This window comes from Cupressus sempervirens, chromosome 5 (genome assembly GCF_028749045.1).
Source record: "Cupressus sempervirens isolate cs-2001-9-10 chromosome 5, ASM2874904v1, whole genome shotgun sequence".
NCBI classification, from domain to species: domain Eukaryota; kingdom Viridiplantae; phylum Streptophyta; class Pinopsida; order Cupressales; family Cupressaceae; genus Cupressus; species Cupressus sempervirens.
The window spans coordinates 2,641,665-2,668,454 of NC_143122.1; the positions used below are offsets into that span (position 1 = coordinate 2,641,665).

The following is a 26,790-nucleotide window of genomic DNA, read 5'->3' on the forward strand; positions in this document are numbered from 1 at the left end:
GCTCTAGCAACTTCTTAGAAAAGTGAATAAATAGAGGGCTGGGCCTCTCATTTGGACATGCTTGGATTGGAGAACTCTTCTACTTCTTCATCGTGAAGACATTTGTGGACTTTGGATCTGCAAATTATTCGATCTTTGGGAACGAATCACTCCCTTGGATTGGCGACTTTGAGGGTGTGAAATATCACCTGAATTGTTGCATAATTGGAGTTGGTATTCAACCATCTCATTGGAGCTTATTGAGAATTCGTTGTTAGGGTTTGTTTTTGGTTGGAATAAGGATTTCAGATTTGCCCTATCATTGGAGAAGCATTTGACAAGAGTTTGAAGACAGAATAAGTGCATTTTCAGAATTGGCAAAGCAGGGTTCGGAACCACATAATTGCTCATATCTCCTCAACCCCTTGGAGTTATTTTTTATGGTTTTACAGGGTTACTACCTAACCCTAGGCGCCCATTTTCCTTGCATTTGGGGGTCCCAAAACCCTAATATTATTTTATTTCAGCAGCTGTACAGGTACGGCCTGGTACGGCCCTGCTAGTTTGGGCAGCAGCAGCAAATTTAGGACAGTTTGGGGGTGCGGTTGGAGGTCTTCATCAACGATCTGCAGCAAAATGTGGTGTTCTTCCATAGTTCTTCAAACCAGGTTCTTGCATTCTGAAATATATGTCAATTTTTGGGTAAATTTGCTGTCATACAGTCATTGTAATAATCAGTCCAGAATTGGTAATAAAATAATTTCAGAATTTATTGCATTGTAATTGAAATATAGTTCAATGGCTTTATATATATTGTAATTCTGTGGTTATATTCTGAAAGTATCAAATCTGAAATTACCATATTCTGAATATTGTTACTGTTACACGCCAAGTGTTTGACAAAATTCCTAAGTTCAGATTGAGGGTTTCTGTGGCCTTTATAGTGAGGGTCATTACAGTGGTATCAGAGCTATAAGTCCTGCCATCCTGTGGAGGTCTTATAGGGAATTTGGAACAGCTGGATAGGAGGGAAAGTGTTTGACGAAATGTCAAAACACTAAAAATCAGAGCATGCGACAAAGGCCTTATAATTTTCGCAATACCAAAGCAAGACAAGATAGGATTTCTGACCTGCAGAGCGAACAGTCTAGCTCATCTATCCAGGTGGACATAGAATCCAGTCATACAGACACAGGGGAGGTATTTTTTGATCAAGACTACGACTACAATATGGATAGAGGCGGGAATGCCGGTCCAGATCCGCAAGAGGAAAGATTTTTACAGTTATTAGACACCCTGGCACAGGGACAGCGATTAGCCGAACAAAGAGCACAAGAACAAAATCAGAGAATGGAGCTTATGATGCAGATGATGGCTCGACAAATGGGGTTGAACGCTAACATAGGTGGAGGAAATAATCAGAATGGGAATAATCAGGATGAGAGACATAATGGAGGCGAACAAATTGGGAACAATTTCGGTCATGCCCCCCAGCAAGCTCGGACAGTAAGTTCGAGGCCTATGATTCCTACGTTCCTTCCTAGAACTCCAGAGCAGCCGGTACCAGAACCCCAGATCACTGACATACAGGATCAGCTGAGGAGAGATTGGGAAGCAGGAGGACCAGATTTTATAGCTGCAATCACCTTTAGAGAGTATATGGATGTGCGGATGAAGCATATGCCCCGTGGACAAGACAGGACTCAGAACTATGAGCTACGAAAGAAAGTAGGAAAACTACAGTTACCATATTATGATGGCTCGGGGAAGTCTACAGCAAGAGCTTGGGTTCAAAAGCTTGACACATACTTTCAATTGAATCCTATGTCTGAGGAAGAAGCTATTAAGTATGCAGCAATTCACCTGGATGGGTTAGCACACGAATGGTGGCATCATGGTATGATCACTATGGGTCATGCACACATTACCTCATATGTGGAGTTTACGGAGAGACTGATTGAACGTTTTGATAAGAAAGATCCAGAACTCCATTTCAAGGAATTAGCCCAGCTTAAACAGTGGGGCTCATTGGAAACATACATTTCAGAGTTTCAGAAACTTGCAGTGTTAGTAACAGATGTATCTGAACGAAGGCTATTGGTTTTATTTATGGATGGGTTAGTTGATCCGTTGAGAGGGTGGATTAAAGCTCTCAACCCTCCCACTTTGTAGGAAGCCATTAAGAAAGCTCGTGACATGGATTCCTCTTCAGCTTCTAAAAATAAATTTCAGGCAAAGAGTTTCCCTTCAGGAAAAGATAAGGACAGGAAACCCTTTCATAGAGAGGCACAGCTACCTAAGGAAGAAAGTAAGAGGCTGGACAAGGAGACACTTAATGACTTGCGTAGAAAGAAGCTATGCTTCTATTGCAAAGGCCCGTATGAGTACGGCCATGACTGTCCTATGAGGCCAAAAGGGAAGGCCAACCGGGCAATGTGGGCTTATTACGAAGGCTCAGATTCAGATGGTTCAGAACATCATGATGAGGATCCTGATGAAGCAGAGGGAGAGCAGGAGATAGACAGTGCAGGGCAAAGGCAGGAAACAGAGCTACATTTACAGGAAGCACGACTGTCTAGTATCCAGAGAGAGGGATCTTTCAGACTTCGGGGAGTCTTGGCTGGACAGAAGGTTATTACATTGTTGGACACAGGTGCTACGCATAATTTCATTGATGCACGATTTGTAGAGAAGCGTGGACTCATTACTGAGGAGTTCGAAGGACTAAGAGTCAAGGTAGCTGATGGATACACTCTTCGTTGTGACAGGATGGTACGAGACTTACCTTTGCGCTTGAACAACTATGAGTTTAAGGCGGATTATCATGTGGTCAACATGGGTGACATGGACATAGTACTTGGGATGCAGTGGCTACATTCATTGAAGGTGGTTACCCTGAGATTAGAGGATATGGAGATACAATTCGAAATGAATGGTAGGATTCATGTGCTAAAGGCTATCCGTAATGGAGACATTAGGACTATCTCATTTAGGCGGCTGGAGAGATTAACTAGGCATAATGATATAGAGTGGGTAGCAGTTTGTACTTTGATACCTACACAGGAGGAGCAACATAAGGCGAAATATCATCCTGATATTCAGAAGTTGAGGATTAAGTACGAAAAGGTATTCAGTGAGATTCCACCAGGCAGGCCACCGGACAGAGGTATTGAGCATATTATTGAACTGGAGGAAGGTGCTAAACCTATCATGATCACACCATATCGACATCCAAAGCGACTCAAGGATGATATCGAAAGGACCATTGAGGAGTTGCTAGCTATGGGGCACATCCGACCTAGTAAGTCACCTTTTGCATCTTCTGTTGTTTTGGTAAAAAAGAATGATGGAACGCTTCGGATGTGTATTGATTACAGGGCATTAAATAAGAGAACCATTAAGAACAGGTATCCTATTCCTCGCATTGATGAGTTGATAGATGAATTGCATGGGGCCTGTTATTTCACAAAAATTGATTTGAGATCAGGATATCACCAGATCAGAGTCCGTGAACAGGATATTGAGAAAACCGCTTTCAGATGTCATTGTGGGCACTTTGAGTTTGTAGTCATGCCTTTCGGTCTGACCAATGCACCTGCTACTTTCCAGTCCACTATGAACAGAGTTTTGCACCATCAGTTGAGGAAATTCGTGCTGGTGTTTTTTGATGACATTTTGATCTATAGCCGATCATGGCAGGAGCATCTAGAGCATTTGGAGACGGTGTTGAGCATTCTACAGAAGGAGTCCTTGTATGCAAAGGAGTCCAAATGTGACTTAGGGATGACCGAGCTGTTATATTTAGGACACATCATTAGTGCAGAGGGAGTGCGGATGGATCCTGAAAAAATTCGCGCTATTGTTGATTGGCCTCCACCAGAGAACCTTACACAGTTGAGGGGGTTCCTTGGTTTATGTGGTTTTTATCGCAGGTTTGTCAGTGGCTACTCACGACATGCAGCTCCCATGATAGATTTACTGAAAAAAGGGGAATTTGTGTGGACTCAGAAGGCACAGGACTGTTTTATGAGATTTAAGGAGATAATGACTACGTGCCCAGTTCTAGCATTACCTGATTTCACGAAGCCATTTGAGCTTCAATGTGATGCATCTGGAGAGGGAGTAGGTGCTGTACTTATGCAGAATAAGCACCCCATAGCTTATGAGAGCAGGAAGCTCAGAGGCCCTGAGCGTTCATTCAGTATATATGATAAGGAGATGTTGGCCATCATGCATGCTTTGGCCAAATTCAGACAATATCTTGTGGGTAGCAAGTTTTGTATTAAAACTGATCATAACAGTCTGAGGCATTTCTTGGGACAGCAGGACCTGAATGATCGCCAACAAAAGTGGGTAAGTAAGTTGCAGGCATATGATTTTGACATCTCATATGTCAAGGGAACTCAGAATGTTGTTGCAGATGCTCTATCTCGAAGGCCACACCTCACTCTTATGGTTCAGATATCAGAGGATTGGCGACACTTGATTATAGCAGAGTATGCCAGGGATACATGGGCCTCCGATATAGTAGAGGGAACAGTGATTGATACCAGATACACACTTGTGGATGATTTGATCATTTACAAGAACAGGATTTACCTGGTCCCAGGATCGAAGGTTAAGCAACTGATTATGAGAGCACTTCACGACTCACCGACAGCAGGCCATCCCGGGTACTTCAAGACTTACAAGTCAGTTCGAGAGCGGTTCACTTGGAAGGGGCTGAAAGCTGATGTTTTGCAGTATGTTCGAGAGTGTCTTGTTTGCCAGCAAAACAAACAAGAACATAGCTATCCGGCAGGGCTCCTACAGCCACTTCCGATTCCCGACAGGAAGTGGGAATGCATCTCCATGGACTTTATCACAGGTTTGCCCAAGGTACAAGGACGAGATTGTATTTATGTGGTGGTAGATAGATTAACGAAATATGCTCATTTCTTTCCTATCACCACTACACATTCAGCAGCTCAGGTGGCAGAGGTTTTCTTTCGGGAGGTTTTCAGATTGCACGGCTTGCCTCAGAACATTGTGAGTGATAGGGATAGCCGTTTCATGAGTCACTTTTGGCAGGAGGTATTCCGGTTATGTGGCACGGAGCTTACACCCAGCACTAGCTATCACCCACAAACCGATGGTCAGACAGAAATTGTGAACAAATGGGTGGAAGGGTATTTAAGGAATTATGTGGCAGCTCAGCAGCGAGCTTGGGTCAGATGGATATATCTCTGCGAGTATTGTTACAATACTACATATCATATGACTATACAGATGACACCCTTCATGGCACTTTACGGTTATGAAGCACCTAGTTTCTTGGATTTGTTGTTGAGCGACAGCCGGGTACCCAGTGCAGGTGAATTATTACAGGAGAGTAAGGATATAGTTGCTACCCTCAAAGACAATATTGCAAGAGCTCAGAACCAGCAAAAGCAGTATGCAGACCAGAAGAGAACTGAGCGTAGTTTTGAGGTAGATGACATGGTTTACCTCATGTTGCAGCCATACAGGCAATCTACTCTTAAGAAGAGTGGGGCAGAGAAACTTAAGCCACGCTATTTTGGACCATTCAGGATTATCAGGCGAGTTGGTGAAGTGGCTTATGAGTTGGAGCTTCCCGCAGACAGCAGAGTGCACAATGTGTTTCATGTGTCACGCCTCAAGAAGGCGTTGGGTCAGAATGTGGTGCCTTCTGCAGTATTACCTCCTTTAGACGATGAGGGAAAATTGATTTTAGTACCAGAATCCATCCTGGAGAGCAGAGAAAAGCAGCTTCGTAGAAGGGTGATCAAAAAATACTTGGTTAAGTGGAAAGATTTACCTGTTGAGGATGCTACTTGGGAGGGGGAGGCTATTTTGCAGCACCCGACGTTGAGATTGCTTGAGGCCAAGCAATTTCAGGAGGGGCGGACTGTAATGTCCCCTCTTTAGTTCGACATGGCATTGATCATGGATTTGCCTATTCCAGACTCTCGTAGGCAAATGGTGTGGAAAGAGAGTCAATTCTGCGGATCAGATAGTCATATCTTGCTCTTGAAGAAGTGTTAAGAGGTTATATTTTATCATTATGTGATATTGGGGCCCACATGTTATAATTTTAATTTGAGTTGCACTTTTTATTTTATAAAATTACTTTATTATAAAAAAGTGCATTATAATGAGAAATTATAAAGGATGTTTCTAGAAGCTCTAGCAACTTCTTAGAAAAGTGAATAAATAGAGGGCTGGGCCTCTCATTTGGACATGCTTGGATTGGAGAACTCTTCTACTTCTTCATCGTGAAGACATTTGTGGACTTTGGATCTGCAAATTATTCGATCTTTGGGAACGAATCACTCCCTTGGATTGGCGACTTTGAGGGTGTGAAATATCACCTGAATTGTTGCATAATTGGAGTTGGTATTCAGCCATCTCATTGGAGCTTATTGAGAATTCGTTGTTAGGGTTTGTTTTTGGTTGGAATAAGGATTTCAGATTTGCCCTATCATTGGAGAAGCATTTGACAAGAGTTTGGAGACAGAATAAGTGCATTTTCAGAATTGGCAAAGCAGGGTTCGGAACCACATAATTGCTCATATCTCCTCAACCCCTTGGAGTTATTTTTTATGGTTTTACAGGGTTACTACCTAACCCTAGGCGCCCATTTTCCTTGCATTTGGGGGTCCCAAAACCCTAATATTATTTTATTTCAGCAGCCGTACAGGTACGGCCTCGTACGGCCCTGCTAGTTTGGGCAGCAACAGCAAATTTAGGACAGTTTGGGGGTGCGGTTGGAGGTCTTCATCAACAATCTGCAGCAAAACGTGGTGTTCTTCCATAGTTCTTCAAACCAGGTTCTTGCATTCTGAAATATATGTCAATTTTTGGGTAAATTTGCTGTCATACAGTCATTGTAATAATCAGTCCAGAATTGGTAATAAAATAATTTCAGAATTTATTGCATTGTAATTGAAATATAGTTCAATGGCTTTATATATATTGTAATTCTGTGGTTATATTCTGAAAGTATCAAATCTGAAATTACCATATTCTGAATATTGTTACTGTTACACGCCAAGTGTTTGACAAAATTCCTAAGTTCAGATTGAGGGTTTCTGTGGCCTTTATAGTGAGGGTCATTACATAATTCCATCATTTTTGATGAAGGGAAGAGAGTGTTGGCCAACATTGGCGAACAAGCAATTGAAGAAACATTTAACATTCCCCAGTACAAGGGCATGACAATTGTAATGATGGACCAAGCAACTAAATCATTTCAAGATAACCAAGAGGCTTATTACACGCATCTAAAACAGAATTGGATACTTGAGGGAAGGAAAGGAGTTAACAGATCATCGAGGCTTACAATAGCAGATTTCAAACTAGAATATGGTGATCTCGTCATTCTACTCAGTTGGATCATGGGCCTAGCTCAAGGAACGAGATTTGAAAACTGGATGTACTTCTTCATTGATGAGATTGAGAAAGGGAAAAGAAGGTTCGATTGGGCCAAGATCACAAGCGAGAACTTAGAATTGCAACTCAGAATTGTGCAAAACCAAAGGCAATTCTACATGGGCTCCTATCTGTTCTACCTAATTGCTAGATTATACAAAAGCCCGCAACTTAAGGCCTTAGGAGAAGTTGGTAGTGGACCGGGGCAATATTTGGTACATGAATGCTATTTGCAGCTCCATTTGCACAATAATAAGGATTACAAGATATTTTGCGATGCCTTCGCCATGAAGACAGTAAGGGTATTACAAGGGACACCTGCTAAGAGACTTTCATCGGAAGCAGAAGCAAGAATTAAGAAGTTTGGGAGTTGGTCCATCCAATTTCCACAATTTACATACATTAGAGCACCAGGAAGTACAATTTGTCCCAAGAGGCTTTCAAGGTACCCACCCGACAAGGTAGTTTTGTTAGAATTGGCTAGACAACTTGAGCACTATGATAGAATATTGAGAAATGAAGAGAAAAAAGGCATTTCATTCTCAATCATAATTGGCAATGATAGTTGCCCAAATCGAGCCTCCATTGAAGCCGCAGAAAAGGAATTTGATTGGTATCATCTAGGATGGTACAGAGCAAGGCAAGGGTTAGACCCTAATGGTCTTATAAAGGCATCTAATGGAAACGAATTCAAGCATGTTCCCACCATAGAAGACTTTTGGGCCAACGCCAAAGATAACTTTCATGTGAGAAAGCTAGCTTTCTCAAGGTTGACGGTGAACATGATGAGGGCTATTAGATGGAGAGGCCTTGATATTTCGGATCAACTAGAGGATGATGGAAATGTGTTGAGAGAAGACTATGATATAGTAGAAGGAACAGAATTGAATCCAGTAGATTGGGATGACCATCAGGATCCTTCCTTGGAAGCACTTACAAGGGTAGTGGATTTACATACCGAATCATGGTATAATGAAGGACTAAGGAAGCTACAAAGACAAAGGATTCCCCTTACCTATGAGATGATGAAGCCAAAAGAAAGACAAGCAGAATCAGTTGGGCAAGTGAATGAAAGAAATAGCCTGCAACAAGAAATAATTAGAAATGGCAAGAAGAAGATTTTGGAGGTAGAGAAAGGCAAAGAACATCTAGAGCTTCCAGCCAAGAGACAACATGCAGCACCATCAAGAGAAAGTATAATTGAGGCTAGAGGCCAAGAGGTCAAATTTATAACACTTGAGGAGATACATAATGAGATTGCATGACATAGTCCAAACGTCGACACTTCCATTTCAACCATGATGAGTGACGTTGGGGTGGCACTTGATTTTGAGGATATCAGAGAAGAGGATGTCAATGAAACAGATTTCGGATCGAGATTGGATAAGTTGGGAAAGGTTGCTATCAAGAAGAAGCATTTGGGCACCCTTTCCTCTCTCAACGCTTTTATTGGATTTGCAAAGGAATATGAGAAGGATCACGAAAAGATACTATAAGCAGCGAACAGTGTGGCGAAATTAGGGGAACTCAAAGCGAAGCACACACCTTGTCCTCCTATGGAAGAAGTTAATGAAAGGCTGGCTAAGTTCATTTTCTTAGCTAAGAAGATGAAAGAAAAGGGAAGAATTATATTAGAAGATCATTTGATGTAAGCCCAAGAGGCAAAATTCCCTTTCTTCTAGAATAGGACACGTGTCTATTTCTGATTGGCCACCATTTTGGTGCCTTCTCATTGGTTGCCACTTTTTGCACTTTTTTCATTGGTCCATTGATGAGGTGGCGTCTTCTCATTGGCCAATGGGGTGGCAACCCTAATTAGGGTTTTGAGGATCCAATCTGGATTGTTGATCTTGTTTTGATCTCCACCGTTCGTTGTATTTCTGGCCTCTATAAAAGGCCATTTGCTCTCATTTGTAAAGTGTTGGAGAAATTGTTGCGAAAATAATACCAAAATTGCTCTCTTTTTCATTGTTGCGATTGACATGTTGATCAAGAACATTGGGTGTTGTTGCATGTTTTCTACTTCCACTTAGATTTTCTTTCAAGTTGTTAAAGTTGGTTGCATTTGAAGTTGTTTAAGTGAAGTTAAAGTAGATGAATAGTTGTATGGTAGCATTGGTAAATGTTTGATAGGGATCAATACTAGGACACTAGCATCCTAGCGGCTGGTTGGGAAGCTTTGTGTGGTAAACTAGTCTATTATTCCTTCGAATCATTGCACCTGTGGAAGTGAGGCTGCTGGTTAGCTCTCATTAGATTCGATCCCCGTCCATTTGCTAACCTTCCATTCATAGGAGTAGGAGTAGAACAACGAGTAGTTGGGTAGTTGAAGTTTAGAGAGAAGAAAGTTAGAGTAGATCAAGTGATAGAACTCATCCATTCACCTTCCACAACCATCGCTTTCCCATCAACATCATCATCAGCAGACACACCCTCCATCATCGTGACCATCAACATTATCTGCTTCCACACATTTCACAAATCGAGCCACCATCACCTTCATCCCATCAAAGGCCAAGTCATCCTCAACAATTTATGTAAGGCCGCCTACGTGATTATCAGCGAATCACATTGATAAAACTAAGTGAGTATCCAACAGTGTAAGGAACATTAGAGTTATGTCTCATGAGCATTAACTTTTCAAGAGAGAAATTGTATGTTTGATACTCCGTATCAAATGTTCAATTGCTAATATGTTATGTAAGTGATACAAAACTCGCATCAACACCTACCTGTTTATTTTGTTTACTCCATTTAGGTTTATTATCCTGAATTGTCAACACATGCTGAATTTTTTTTTTGGGCTCTTAATTAAACCTTGTACTCAAAGCTCTAAAGGCAAACAATACTTGCTTTTGAGAGTCTTTAGTTAGCTTTTGTTTCTTTCAACTTTTTGATCTGTCGTGGTTGTGTGCAAGCCAAATCAAGATTTTTTCTATGTTCATTTTGTTGTTCTGCATTTTGTCACCACAAAATGTAGGTAACAATACAAAACTTTTTCAAACTAGTTTCGCATTTCTATAAGCTTATTTCATTATTTAATTGGTTTGTATTGATCAATCAAACAACACGAATTGATTGACCCATGTTTCACTATTTAATTGGTTTGTATTGATCAATCAAACAACACCAATTTATTGACCCATGTTGAATCACTATTCATGAAACATGGGTCAATGAGTTTGACTCAAAATAACACAATTAAATCTTGATAGCAATATCACAATTTGACTTGCTGTGGAAATTATCTCCTACTTATCAATTGATGAGCTTAGGGGGCTTTCTAATGAATGGTTCATAAGGCAAAACACTTAGTGAAGGTTTTGCAAATGGGGTTGCAAGCTTTGGGTTTAACCATGGAGGAAACTCCGTAGTTAAGCGCGCTTAGGCTGGAGTAGCATTGGGATGGGTGACCTCTTGGGAAGTCCCGATGCTTCACCCCTGTGAGCATCACCTAGATCCAATGAGTGCTAAGTGTTCCATTTATTCTCATGAGAGATGGATTCTTGTTGAATCACTACTCATGAAACATGGGTCAATGAGTTTGACTCAAAATAACAGTTAAATCCTGATAGCAATATCACAATTTGATTTTCTGTGGAAATTATCTCCTACTTATCAACACCAATTGATATAATGAATCCTTTTAATGAAGGCTGTCGTCAAGTCTTTTTCGTTTTGCTTTTTGTCGAGCCTTTGCTTGATTTTTAAAGCCTTCATTGTCCGTTCTTTTCTTTTGAGTTTGCGTTTGTTTTTAGTCCTTTGGTTTTGCTCATGTCATGCCTTTCGGTTTCCCCTTCATTTCGGTCTAACCTAGAGGTCAATTGGAGTTGTCAATCAAAAGATATGTCCATTTTAGTGCTTCAAGAGTGGACCTTTTAGATTCAACAACATGAGTTAAAAATATGATGTCATGTTTTCAATTTGACTCACTTTTTGAAAAATATAACTTATATTCACTTTTTGTTATGTTTTTAAGTTACTTTAACTTTAAATTTTTAACTTAAAGTGACTATAGTGCACTTTATGTTATAATTTGAAGTTGAGTTATTTTTTAGTTTTTCACTTAAAGTAACTATATAACTATATAGTTTCAGTTTAATATTTGGTTTTAAAAATCAAATGTTTATTTAAATGTTACTTTTAAATGATGTTTATATGTTATATTTCTAAATATGATAAATAAATATTGTTTATGGCCCATTTTGTAACATTTTTATAATTTTAAGTGAATTAAATGACTTAAAGTCTTCATAAGTAGACATTTTATATGCAATAACATGTAAAATCCATCAAAATTGAACATTTTACATGTCACTACATATAAAGTTTGCTTTGGTGGACCTTTTTGATGTCATTACATCAAAAGTTCATCATAAGTGGACCTTTTTGATGCTATTACATCAAAAGTGAAGTTTTCATGGTTAAACGTTTAAAAGGTGAGTTGGATTTTAAAATATGCGTCCTCCCCTAAAAGGTCCATTTTTGCCTATGAGCACATATTAAAACATGTAATGACACCTAAAAAGTGTGATTTTGGAGAGATGCATGTTTTAAAATGTGTAAGTGACCCAAAAAGGTCCAATTTTGGAGAAAGACATGTTTTAATATATGCATTGACACTTCAAAAGTCCGTTTTTGAAGAACATGCTCTTGCCCTCCAAGAACCCGATTTTGATCATAACTTGAGATTTTCTCAATGGATTTGCATGAGATTTCTTCCATTAGGGTCGTTTTTGCTTCGCAATGGATTTTCTAACATAAAAAATGAATTTATTTTGCTAAAAAACAATTTTTCAAACTCCTTCCAAGGGCACGTTTTTGGAAAAATCTTAAAATAAATCCATTTTGAGTGATTTAAATCACGTTTTTGCAAGGAAAAGAGGAGTTTTGGCATCTTCAATCATTTGCAATACATCTTGGCTCACATTTTTGCATTTAGAAGCCAAAAATGTTTCCATTTCATGCCTTTTATGAATAATGTTTTTGCTAAAAACGCACAAAAAATTGGGGTTTTTATCCACTTTTTTGCATTTTGGAGTCACGTTTTTGCATTTTGATCCATGTATATGCATTTGGGGAAGTCTTTTTTGCATTCACAAGTCAAAAATGACTCAAAAACATGCATTTTTTGGCCACGTTTTTACAAAAACGGCTCAGATTTTCGCATAAAAAGTCATGTTTTTGTTCAAAAAACTCAAAAAAATGCATTTCCAGCCCATACCTTTGATCAAGAGGGATTGTTTTTGAGTTTTAAATGCATGATATTGTCTTTCGAGACCATGTATTTGGCACTTTCATGTCAAATTCGACCCTTCATTGCTCATTAATTTTTTTTAAATGCAAGTACGGATTAAGTAAAATTATTGTTTGAGAATCTGGATTTTGAGGAGAATTTGTCTTCAAACTCTATGATTCTTGCTATTTTGGCTCACAACCTCGAAGTAAGTGGACATTTTCAAACTTTCTCATCAATTCATGCTTATCTTTCTATTTCCATGCATATTATGGCTTGTTGTTGCACACTTGTCCATATATATGCCATGAAAAGTGCATTTTGCCTTTAAAAATGATGAAAACTCTCATTTTCACACTTTTGAAATTTTCCCAAATTCCAAATTCAAATTCGCACTTGAAAGCAATTTGCATATTGACATGTTTGAGGTTAAGACCAAAGGCATGTGTTTGTTTTTCGTTGTTTGTTTGCTTCCTTTTTCGTTTTACTTCTTTTGGAAGAAATTGCAAGTTCTTTCTCAAGAACTTGAGCACGTTTCACTTCACTCCACATTTCATTTCCATCTTTCCATGTCATAACACTTCTCATCTCATCTGACAAATGCAATTACATGTTTTCCATCTCATTCACTATCCGCACATGCATTTAATCCTATTTTCCATTTCCATCCCTCCATATGCATTCGTGCCTCCATGAGCAAATGCATGTTTCCACATCTTTCCATGCTTTGTGCCTCATCCTCCATTCATATTTGCATTTAAAGTGCATCTTCAATCTGCCTTTGTATTCCATCTCATTCTTCTATCCCTTGTTACATGTTGCACTTAAATGTAATCATTTTTCATGCAATAACATCTTGAAGACCCTAAGTCACATTTTGGAAATCAACAATCTCCATTTGCATGCATTCCCATGCGCCAAACACTTTACTTCAAAAAAAAGAAAAAAAGTTACATCTTGACATCGTTAAGAAGGTTTTCAAAGTTGTTCTGAGTTTACATCCGGACATCGTCAATAAGGTTTTCAAAGTGTCAGAGACTCCACTTTCTACTGATCTAGAAAGGAGAATTCAAGACAACATGAGCAAGAAAAGTTGGATCACATCAAGTTTCCACATGACAACGGACAATTCATCAAAGTCGGAGGTTATCAAAAGACACAACACCATGGTTATCAAGGTGAATGCAGAAGCACAAAGTACAGGAACTTCCGATCCTGTGATCATCCAAGATTGCATCGTTAGGACAATCCCTAAAATTGTTTCAATTCTCTTCTGTCTTCTTTCTTCTTCCTTCATGTTTGTAGTTGAAGAGGATGCATTACATGAAGATGTGTAATTACAAGTAATGCGAGTTACATGTGTATGTAAAAGATGTAATGTGAGTTGCATGTGCAGTTGCATTTAACCCTATATTTTCTCTTGTAGTTAGACTAGGTCAAATTTGGTTGAGTTGCTCCCACTTTTTCCTCCACCTTTTTCTCAATTCTTGTGCCTATATAAAGGAGTGCCCCCTCATTGTAAAATCATCATTATCTTTATGCAAGAGAGCTTTGAAGAAATTATGCCAGCAAAACTTTGTTTGTGTAAGCACTATTTTGAGAGAAAGTGAATACAAAGGGGCCTTTGAGACTTAACTTTGATTAAGTGAGATTGTTATTTTTGTGAATTGTAAGCTTTGTCTATAATTCATCCAAGTTGTCTTTGATTCATGTTATCTTGTGTTATTGGTAATTGTATCTCGTGAATTGAATAGAAAAGAGTTAAGAAGCAATTGAAGCCAGAGCTTTGACCAGGAGCAATTGTGAAAGTGTATAGCTAGAAGCTTTGCTTGTAGCTTATATTTTTTTCTTAATTTGCAAAATAGCTAAGTATTCTTACTTTTAGGAGTCTCTGTGCCCCAAGTGTAAAGTTTTTCCATATAGAAGTACGACCGGACTTAGAGCCAAACCTGTACATTTTTAGCTAGCCTTTGAGTTAGTAAAGGTTTATCGGTATCATTGTTTCTAGCTCTTGATAGAAGTGTAGTTAGAGATTCGCCTTGCCAATTACTCGCTCCACGAGTAAGTGGATTTTTTCTTGAAAGATAAGAAGAAAGGCTATTGGTAACACCCATTTTATAAAATCTCTTGACTTCTTGCTTACCTTGAGTTGATCCAAAGAACGGTGAGATGGGAGAGCCTTCCCTTTAAGGTAGGAGAGACTTTGTCTCACACATTGTGGCTGATCATCCTATTTTGCGATTGGATTTTTACCCAAAATTGTCAGTTGCAAAATATCCACCCAACACATTTCAAATCACCTTATGTGGTCATAAGGCATGAAAATAGGATAATCTTTTGTTGAAGGGCTTTTTTAGTTTTCCCTCAACTTTAGAAAAAATCCCTTCATTCTCCTGGTTTGAAGTAGCCGCCCTTTTGCCATAGAAATGTTGTCCTGATGAGACTCTTAGAGTCTCAAATATCTAGAAGACCTTATCAAGTAGGAAGGAAAATGGCCTGTACCATTGGTTGCTGTTTTTGTTTTTTCCATTTGCTTTACTTCTTCATCTGAATGATGTATCTATGCAAATCATATCATCAATTTCCTGTTTACAAAACCATTGCACCTCTAATGGTGCTAGTACTAGTTTATGCTAGGGTTTTTTTTTTTGGTTAAAAAAATGGTACTAACTGCGTGTTGTCGTCGGTAAATATTGTGTAGCCGACGGGTTGCTGTCGTCGGTAGAAACTGTGTCAACCGACTTGATTGTCTTCGGTTAAAATTTTGTAGCCGATGGGTAAATAGTTTGTAGCGGACATAATGTTTGTGGCCGACGGACTCCTTTAGGAAGGTTCGACAGAGAGTATTAATACCCCGTCTGAGATCATTGTAAATCATCTTATCTTATCACGAGTTATGTAATCTGTTGGCATATGCGAATAATCTAAGGAGTTCTGCTATTCGTGTTCATTATTTGTGTGCATTTCTTAATTAACCTATGCGGTAAACACGTGTTGTCTTTTACTTGTCAAAATATAAATGACAGTTTTAACAGAATACAAAATATACTCTGTAGGATTTGCCAACACTGTAGATTTGGTTGATGAATTAAGTTATGTAGAGATTTTCCTTCTCTTTAGTTTCTGTACTACTGCACAATTAAATGGAAACTTAAACAGTTTGAAGAACTCATGTTGTTAAGACTTTTTCACATGATATATGCATTTTATATCTCGGCTAGTAATTGTCTCCTTTGCCTATAGTACATATATTATCATTTAATGTTTTTTATTGTTCATGAGTGCAGTCATCATCTGATTAATGATGGCTGTAAGAATTGTACTGTAGCCTGTAGGCATTGTCTGGTTATATTTTGTTCTCTTAATACTCATATAACAACATAACCACATTTTGAGTTAGAAATTACAATAAAATGATACTGATTACACGTGCTGATCCCTAATATTGTATTTTGCAGGAGCTTAAAAATGACACTGTACCTCAGTCTGCACAAGCAACATTCCTGTATTCCTTTTCCGTGAGCAAGTTTTTGCAGGTTGTGGTTGCCAATAATTTTGTTTTCCCAAAATGAAGTTTTTTCTTCTCTATGTGTAGTTGGTTCAATTTTCTTAATTATGAGTCGAGACAAATATATCAAACTTTATAGTTTTTTGGGAAAAAAGGCTGTACTAAAATGTTTCTCATTTCATCTAAAGTTGTGGTTATCCAATTTTCATTACAGCCAGGCTCGTTTGACCTTGTTGGTAGCATCTCATATGAGGTAGATGAACAGCTATTTCAGACTGTATTCTACAATGGTACTATTGAAGTAGTTGAGGCTAGCGGCATCATCAGCATTGAGACTCTATTTCTATTTACTCTTGGAATTTCACTAATTGGTCTTTTTGGTATATGGGTACATGGACAAATACAACGCATTTCTCAGGTACTTTTATTTGATTGATACATGAGATTAAGCTTGGTTTGATTCATGATAAGTTTTTGTGTATATATTTTATATATGTGGGTTTGTGTTACACACGCAAACAAACACATGGGTACATATTGTAGTTACTTGGAGGCTGGAGATGTCTTTATAAAAGAGAAGGGGACTGGAACGGGAACACCATTTTTTGCATGGGGACAGGGGTACTTGGGTACTTAGGGTATGGCTGTGGCTAATTTTCAAAATAGGAGATGGGGGTACTTGGGCATGTCAAACTTCTTTTTATAATATAATTTAATGTTCACAGAAAAATCCGAAATTATGAGTTGTGACAATGGTTTTTCAAAACAAGAACAGTGATAAAGTTTGGAAATGTATTGTTTTCAGTTTCAGATTTGCAATTTGTTTGTAATAATAATATATGATAAAAGTTTAGATGCATTACAGAGAAGGAAAACTTTAAACATGAACAAGAAGATCATAAATCTTACAACAATGACATATTACAAATGATAAGCTTCTGACTTCAATAGTTGAAGTTTATTGTTAATCAGTATTATATCAAAGTTTCGAACTGATTACGTATTGAATTAAGCTTGATAAACAAGAAGTTGATATGCAAACAAAAATTTCTTAATCAAAGTCCTTAGCTATGATGCTCTCCACTGAGTACCCAGTACTTGGGGCACGTGTGCTCGGTACTTGGGTATGTGGGTACGCGTCCTAGGGGTGTGGGTATGCGTACCCATGAAACCTAGTTTTAAGGACATGTTATGGTGGTACTTAAACATGGCTATATGCATAATTGTTGATGTTTGTTTGATGACTGCATAAAAATAGCGTAAAACATTGAAGTAACTTATCCTCTCTTGATCAATTTCTGCATATGCTAAGATTGGAAATGAGGTCACGCGCGTAACTCCCTAGGTTCCTTCTAGGTTGGATAAGCTCTGCGGTTATGTGATATTCTGGTATCATGAGGATCCTTGCATTATATTCCTCAAGTCAACTTCAAACAATGTTGGATATGGGAGCTTTCAAATGATGTTGCAATCAGATTACCTTTTTGGGTTTTCGCAATATACACAAAGTAAATGAGGATAGGGTTGAGGAATCTTATTCTAATCCTAATAGTTTGAAAGATAAACATTGCTACAATGATTTCTACTAATTGTTTCACCAAATTCAACAACTATTCAAGCTGGAGCAATCTTCAAGGGTTGTGTAAATAGTTTTCATATCCCAATGAACACCATCAAAACAAACAATGCGCAAAAGATAGAAGTAAAGCTATTAGACTATTTTAGTATTTTAGGTTCTTGCTATTTTTAGCTTCTTATTTTAGAATCTTAGTTAATGGTCATTTAGGTTCGATTTTTCAGTTGTCTTAATTAGTTTACTTCTAGTTATCTATATTTAGATGTCTGTTCTTTTTCATTAAAAGCTTTTGTAAGCTCTATATATTTGTGTATTTGGTTAATACAAGTATTCTGTTTTTAGAGCTTCATGCTACCAGAGTAGTGCAATTTTTGTTAAGAATGTTAGCTCTTAGTGTATTGAAACATCTATTGTTTAATCTTAGTAGATGACATATATATATATATATATATGACTGTCATATACTTAAATTGCAGATTACTGGTTATGTGAGTCTTGATTCGTCACTCTTGCATGTGATACAAGGTCTCGATCTTCTATATTGAAGATATGAATTACGTCTCATATATATATATATATATGACTGTCATACACTTACATTGCAGATTACCGGTTATGTGAGAGTCTTGATTCGTCACTCTTGCATGTGATAACAAGGTCTCGATCTTCTATATTGAAGATATGAATTACGTCTGAGATAATTTTCTCTACCACTGATAAGCATTGGGTGTTATTATGTCTACATACTGACTGTTAATCGGTTGTTATTATGCTTCATACCGATTGATAATATCGGGTGTCTTTATTATTATATACACCGCTTGGTTATTGGTTATCAGACTTGTTTTATCATCACCGATTAGTATTGGATGAGTTGTGATTAATTCTGAAAAGTTGCAATTATATATATATAGATGTTGAAGCATGACCACGTAGGGTCATGCCCCTGCATGGTTATGTTTCAACATATATATACTTGTTCTATTTTCTATCTGCAGATAATATCAATCACATTGGCATATTGATCTCAGGTTATATCAGAATCCTACTTCAATATATATATTGAATATATATTGGATTTACAGAAATCTTTAAGCACACATAAGAAGACGTCAAGCATTCACATAAGAAACTCAAAGATCTTCAGGATTAAATAATCTCAAGACTGAAAATATAATTACTTAGTCTCCACCAATAAAAATCTATTAAACTTTACAATTTTTGGGGTAATTTTTTTGTTGTGGAATTCAAACTAAGATTTCACCTTTTTTTGCAGTCTGCTTCAAACTTGAACTAGGGTTTACTAAAAATCTGTGAGCTTGTGCAATGTTTAAACATCACGTGTGTTCTTATCTGATTCAAAATACATGCTGTTTTACTCAGTTTTGCACGGTTTTTTTGTGTGCCAAGAATGCTTGTTTCACATCTTCTATGACACAGTTTTTGCATTTTAAAAAAGTGTAATTTTTGATACTATCTTCCCATGATTTTTGACTATCAAAAAAACAAAAGAAACCTGCCCGAATTCATATCTGTAACACTATTTTTCATCTTTGCAACTGCTGAAAAATCACACATTTTTTCTAACACGATTTATTTCTATAAACGTCAAAAATTATATGTTCTATTTCTGTGATTTGACAGCATTTTCACGTGCAATTTTCAGTGAATTTGTTTCGAAGCAACCTGCATTTTCTAGTTGTTTTCGGCTGCCATTTCTTAGCGCTATGCCACCTGGGGTTTTCTGGGAAATCTTTGCAAATTCAGCCCAAGTTTTGTTTGGCCATAAAAAACCTAATCCAAATGGTTGTTTTAGGGGATTTCGGAAATTGGGCTTTGACCAATAAACCCATTTAGTGTTTTGTGGCCATTTAAAAAAAGGATTTTTTTGACAAACATTTTTTTAGGTTCATTATAGTCATTTTCTTTGCTTCAATTTTTCTAGTGTCTTCAACTTTGGAAAATTTTCTGATTCATCGTTAGTGTTTGCTTGATTTCTATGCCTTCACAGGGTTGACTGAAAACCTCAGATTTTGTGATGGCATCTTTGACCAACATTATGTTGGAGGCAAATGAATGCTCTAATGACCTACTACAACACTTGGAAGCGATGCATGATGGAAATGTTTGACTGTTGGTGTCTTGACAAATTGTTCTAGGTAAAGAAATACATCATACTGAAGCTGGGTCAGATCTAGACAAATTTGATGAGTTTAACTGGGAAGCTATCATGCTCATAAAACTTTTTGTTACTGATGATCAATTCCTTCAAGTGCCTTCTGGCAAAATAGCTAAAGAGTTCTAGGATCTCTTGAAGCATCTTCATGAGAAATTCGACGAGAGCCACTCTAAAATATGTTGTGTTTTATCATGATGGATGAGAAAATATCTCTTTAAACATATCTGTCAAAGATCAATGACATCTGTGACCATCTCGAGGCTATTGGCTGCAAGATGGAATGAGATATGGTAGCGATCATGCCAAAAACCCTATCCCAATCCTATGAGCATTTCGTGATGCGCAATATCATTTCTACTAGTTTTAATATGAAGTTTCCTTATCTCTGCAACAAGCTTTTGCAGCAGGATAGATGGAGGCCTCAGGCAACAATTCAAACACAATGCTAGTTTTTCCTCTTCTTAACGTACAACCTTCAGAGCCAAAGCCTTGGACAGAAACCAAACTAAACCTCAACCCTCCTAGCAGAAAGCACCAGGTAAACCTCAAGCATCTTCAAAGAAGAGTGTTCAGTGCAATTATTGTTACAAGTTTTCTCACATGAAGTAGATTGCAAGAAACAAATGGTACTTGCGTAGTCTTCATAGGGATACTACCTGTGGCTTCTTGCTGGTCCATGTGATTACATTTTTGCCCAAATTGAAAACATACCCACAAGTAGATTTTCATTCGAACCTGCCCTATCTGAGTCTGTAAATCCAACAAGCCATGGATTCGTGTTCCCACTTTGGTATGCCCTTAGCCTTTGGATATGTCTAGGGCTCAAATATACCATGAATATTGGCCATAAGAGAAAAATTGATTGTGGGATGCTGTTTGCTCTTATGCCTTGCTGATCTATCCTCAACAAGCTCATCATCATGAAGATCACTAATGGCCTTGGTCCACCACTTAGGCTGGAGAGTAGAAGAATCAACATCCTCAGCAGGAGGAACAACATTGACTGGAATTGCTCAAGGTGGAGCATTTGAATGCCTCTCAGTGTTGAATTGAGTGGAAGGTAAACATCCATGTTTGTAGTTTGTAGAGGCTGATCCTCAGGATTCGAAACTGGAGAAGGCTGAAATGGACCTCGTCCTTCATCGAACACCACATCTCGACTGAATATGAGACGATCAATATCAACATCAATCAACTGATAAGCCTTGTGTGTATCAGTATACCCTGTGGTACCTCGTTCTTCATCAGACACCACAGCTAGACTGAATATGAGACAATCAATATCAACATCAATCAACCAATAAGCCTCATGTGTATCACTATACCTTGTGAATATCAATTTCCGAGTCTTGGAATCCAGTTTGGTGTGCTTGGCATCTGGAATCCAAATATAAGCTGTAGACCCCAAAACCTTTAAATGACTGATTTTGGGTTTCTGTCTAGACCAAGCTTCCTCTGAATTCATCTTCTTAATGATCTGTGTGGGAGACTGATTCAGAAGACTGCTTCAAATCAAAACATCTTTGCAACATGTCTATGCTTCAACATAGATCAAGCCATATCAGTGACTACTGACTGTACAATTCCTGCGCTGAACAACACCGTTTTTCTGTGGGGTGTAATTTGTAGTGTGTTTGCCATTGATGTCATAGCATATCACAGATCATCTCAGTAATAACTAAAGCATGTCATAAAAATGATATCATTATTCTGTAATGATGATGCCTTTCAGGACATCTGACGATTCCAATAGTCTATGGTTTTATGACATTCTGGAAATACAAATACTTGCTGCCTCAATCTACAAGGCACTAGTTTCATGCCATCATAATCTGCAAGTATAATTAGCAGGGGTTCTCAGAGTTTAATTTTTCGGACTTGTATTTCTGAGAGAATGGAAGCTGCTATTTACAAGATTTAGATTCTCAGATTTGCATCTGAAAAAACAGAGAGAGTAGATCTATCTGCATTTGAAACATATATGAAACAAAAATAATTTATCCCCCACTGTAATACTTATAGCGTCTTGCATACGTTTGCTGTCATTCAGGCTCGTATCAATTGTGCCACGTTGAAAACAGTTGCAGTTGTCCGTGCTAGTAAAAACTATGGAAGAAGTCAATATTGAGATATGAATATCAGAATTTAACTGTGTGATTTTGAGTCAAACTTGATGACCCATGTTTCATGAGTAGTGATTCAACATGAATCCATCTCTCATGAGAATAATTGGAACACTTAGCACTCATTGGATGTAGGTGATGCTCACAGGGGTGAAGCACCGGGACTTCCTGGGAGGTCACCCATCCCAGTACTACTCCAGCCTGAGCGCGCTTAACTACGGAGTTTCCTCCATAGTTAAACCTAAAGCTTGCAACCCCATTTGCAAAACCTTCACCAAGTGTCGTGCCTTATGAACCATTCATTAGAAAGCCCCTTAAGCTCATCAATTGATAAGTAGGAGATAATTTCCACAGCTAGTCAAATTGTGATAGGAATATCAGGATTTAATTGTGTGATTTTGAGTCAAACTTGATGACCCATGTTTCATGAGTAGTGATTCAACATGAATTCATATCACAATTTGACTAGCTGTGGAAATTATCTCCTACTTATCAAGAAGTCAATAGTTAATATGTTAAGACCTGATTATTTTTATCAGGCTTCCACTTGCCAGCATATTGTTCATATTATTTATTTTGATGGAGAAGCTTAAAGGCAGAAAATGATGTGCCTTATTATAATATTGAATATAGTCAAGATTTTAGTAGAAAGGTGACTGGCTACGTCCTCTTGGAAAAATGTTTGAACTGGTGGAAACTTCATAAACACTATATAAAAATGGTTATGTCATTTGTTTCAGTTGGTCCAAATTATATATCTGACACGTTCATCATTTATATTAAATAACTCTTTCCAGACTATATGTGTTTTGACAGTTTGAAAACCAACGCAGAGTTGGTTTTGAAACTATCTCAGTGGTTCTAACTTCTCATTCAGTGAAAAATATTACTATAAGTATAAACATGTGTTGCTTTGAGTTGAAAGTGGGGTTCTTTCTACTGAGAAAGAAAAAACATCACGATATAACAGTTTGATTCTATGTGAAATGATTTATATCTCAAGCATGGGAAGATGTGAGTCATTATAAATGTAACACAATGCAGATTGTAAACTCTGATGCTCTATGTGGTTCTGTGAAAATGAAAATCTTTGAATGATTATTATACTAGAGGTGACATGAACTGAAACTAACATTTTATAAACAAGATGATAGGATTAATTTATTAATGTCCAACAAGAGACCACAAAGGGTCTAAGGGTCTGAAAGCATACAAAGAGGGCAACAACCAGCAGCAGGAACATCAAACGGTGAGTGGGAAAGGAACAAAACAAGAAAGCAAAAGACCCACGAAGGAAGACTAGAGGTCCTTCCTAGGTGGGGAAAAGTCCTTTATGACTATGATGAGATTATCAGGTATATTCCAAACTTTGCTCTGTTTCAGTATGTTAGATCTCCCGCAAGAGTCTGATATTTGGCTAGTAAGACTCTTGAACAATTTGTGATTTAGAGAGCAGTAACAATGTCTCTATAACAGTATAGGAGTATTTCTGTTCGTTTTGGGTTCAGACATGAAAGTTCTGTTAAATAATACTTGCAGAGATTGTTACTCAGTTTATGCCCAGAAAATATATTGATAACAGGGATTTCTGTAAGATATGTGTGCAGATCATTGTTTCATTGAATATATACAGTTTACAGAACAGTGGTGATTGATTTGTTTCAGACTGGACTCAACTTGCAAAAATTATATTTTGAAATTGTCTACTTGAATTCAGAGTTGTGCCATAAAGAGAATATCTTTTTTTTAATCAAATTCTTACATTTCAAAGAGAGTATATGTCTTCATTCTTTTATATTCTGAGTTAATTCTCGGATTGATGAACTATATTTGTAAAAGTTGGTGCTTGAGAAATGTTGAGTAGAATCTCATATTTATAAGAGTTAGTGTTCTAGAATAGGGGTTTGGAGAATCCTTAGGGGTGGTGACCATACAAATTGTAATTTAAACTTCTTTGTTAGGCTGGATTTGGACAGTAGATCCTAGTAGCAATTCTCACCTTGGTTTTTCCCCTTCTTGCTTTTCCACGTCACATCTTTGTGCATTTTTCCCATTATCTTTCTATATTTGTTTGGAGCTTTCATTTCAATATTTAGTTAGAAGAGATTGATTAAAGGAATTCGACTGGATAAGAATTAAGATTTATTTAATTCTGATTCAATCCCCCCACCCCAGCAGTAAAACTGTCTTCTTTAGTAGTAAGTTGATGCTTAATCTCATATGAGGCACAAGTTCAATCACATGGACCGGCGAGAAGCAATAGGCAATATCCCTCTCCTCTACCGCAACTGAATATCGCGGTACCTTTAAGGCATCTTGTGAGGCATTTTGGCTTAGATGGATACTTGTACACATGCACATGTCTCAAACAGGCCCTACTCCCCTTTATTGTGAAAATTCGGAAGTTGTGAAGTTAGCAAAAAATTTAGTCTACCATGAGCGGACAAAGCATGTTGACCTTCATTGATATTAACTTATTACAACTGCCAGCTTGATGAAGACGAATCGGCTATGTTGCATTATGTTCAAGGACTATATTATAAATATTCTCACCAGGTCTCTCAGTCCAGAAAAGATTGTCAAGTTTAAGAGGCAAATGTGTTAAGAAGTAAAGTACACCATAGCACATTGATTTTTGTTTTCGAGAAAAACCCTTGATCAGAGAGAAAAACCTTAGTGGAGATGGCACCTAGGAAATAGTGTACTAATATATAAGCTCCTTGTGAAAGTATGTTTCCCTGTTAGGAGTCAAATACGGTGCAATAGTCCCTGCTAAAGGACAAATTCTTGTTATGAGACCTTGAACCCTTGTTAGAAGGTTCAAACCCTATTAGGAGTTAATGAGAACAAAAAGGCACACTGCTCGAGCTCACTGCATAAAGGATGAAAGGTTAAGCCACCTTTACAAGAGGATAAAAATCCAACAATGTGAATTGACTGATTTGCAACTTGCTAAAACTATTCCTTTGAAGTCCACTAAGAATGATAGATTCCACTCATACCTCTTCACAAAGTATAAAACAACTTCTCAACTCTACTCTGATAATCCAACATTAAGGCTTGCATCAATACTTATCATTCCATACCATGAGGAAAATATCTTTTCTTTATACCTTTTACAAATAATTAATTAGGTCGGCTTATTAGGGCTTCCCCAATTAATAATTAATTACAAAGGACCTTATTTAGGCATACTAGCCTTCTCAAGCAAGTGTACAACCATTACATGAAGTGTTCCACAGGCTACAATAAGAATATAATAATTGCCAATAATAATCCACACGCTACAGTGATCCAGTCGGCTGCTAGTAAAATGCATTGCACGTTACACATCAACGACATCCCCATAGTAAGCCAAATCATAGATGTACTACTGGCAAAGCACTAGCCAAGTTGCAAAAACTGTCCAAGTTTTTTGGCCGGGCAAGCTTCTAAGATTTTTACTGACACCAAAAAATCTCCGTAGTTTTGGTAAAAACTAGTTGATTACTAATCGAGTGCGACGAGTTTTTGTTAAAAACTGGGTCGTAGTTTTATAATAGCACTTAAGGCAAAAAATGACCCAAATAAATTTCATTTCTCATTTTTTCACTTGTATTTTGCCATGAGGGGGAAAATAGTTTTCCAAAACCTTGGTACTTCAAACACTTGCAAACTGATTTCTATCAATTTGAGGCAGATTTGAGGTGAATTTGTGGTGATTTTTGAAGAAGATGACGTCAATGATTTGGAGAGGGAGGCTATGGAGAGGGCAATGGATTTAGTTTCACATTGGATAACATTGAGTTGAATTAGTAGTCATTGCTCGTGCTAGGAGAAGCTAGAGGTAGGGCTACATTTAGGATGGGGGACAAGCCACGGACTAAGTTAGACATACTACGTGAGGACACACAGTCATGCCCATTACAGACTTCTAGGACTAGACCCTCTACTTCTATCTCTCCCTTAGTTTTACTAGAGATGGGAAGAGGATTTATACACATGTAACATTTAAGTTATATTTGTATAAATATTGTCAAGATGTTTGAGATAGGTTTCTACTTCATAGGAGTTAAAATACAAATTCAAGATTTTGGGGGTTTTCAAGAAGTTCCAGGCTTAGCCAAATTTTAGGACTCAACATGCCTTCAGTAGTGTAATCTCCCACAACCTATCCTAGTGGTTTGAGGTCAACTTGAAGCTGGAAAAAGAATTTTCTAATGATTCTAACTCATTTTCTCAAATATCGTTTGGTTTAGTCCTAACAGACTTTGCTCAACCACTTGCTCACACCCAAGACAAGAATTACTTTCTAGTAGGCCAAAAATTGCTCAAACTCACTCTTGGAATGTAATGTCCCCCCTTGTTGGATAACTTACAGTTGGGACAATCTCTTATTTTCTCACACTTACTCTTCAAATTCTTGTACATGAACTAATTAATAGAGGATATGCACAAGATCACTTCTTCAACTCAATCAATAATATATGTGGGAAAATGATTTCCGCTATCAATTGTTCTTTGTTAATGATAATAGTTTCCCATATGAGTAACAATATGTGATGATCCTTTCTTGGCTATCTTGATTAAAAATTTAGTATCACTTTGCACAAATATTTCGTTGTACCATACCCCTGTAATTTGAATAATAGAATGCTTTTTTTGTTGCCTTCCATGACGGTTTGAATCTTTATCTCTTTCTAAACTATATCCTAACTTTTCTCAATTCTCTCTTATCTCTACCTTTTCTTTTATGCATCCAATATTGGTGCTGCATAA

General features: G+C 37.6%; 1 protein-coding gene across 1 annotated transcript in view; it reads left to right on the forward strand.

Moving 5' to 3' along the window:
* LOC149554315 (translocon-associated protein subunit alpha-like) overlaps positions 1–26,790 on the forward strand; it is a 135,540-nt gene that overhangs the window by 68,816 nt on the left and 39,934 nt on the right. Inside the window, exons 5-6 of the mRNA XM_089828430.1 lie at positions 16,105–16,182; positions 16,369–16,572. Of these exons, the coding sequence (XP_089684556.1) occupies positions 16,105–16,182; positions 16,369–16,572 (282 nt within the window). The remainder of the gene's footprint in view (positions 1–16,104; positions 16,183–16,368; positions 16,573–26,790) is intronic.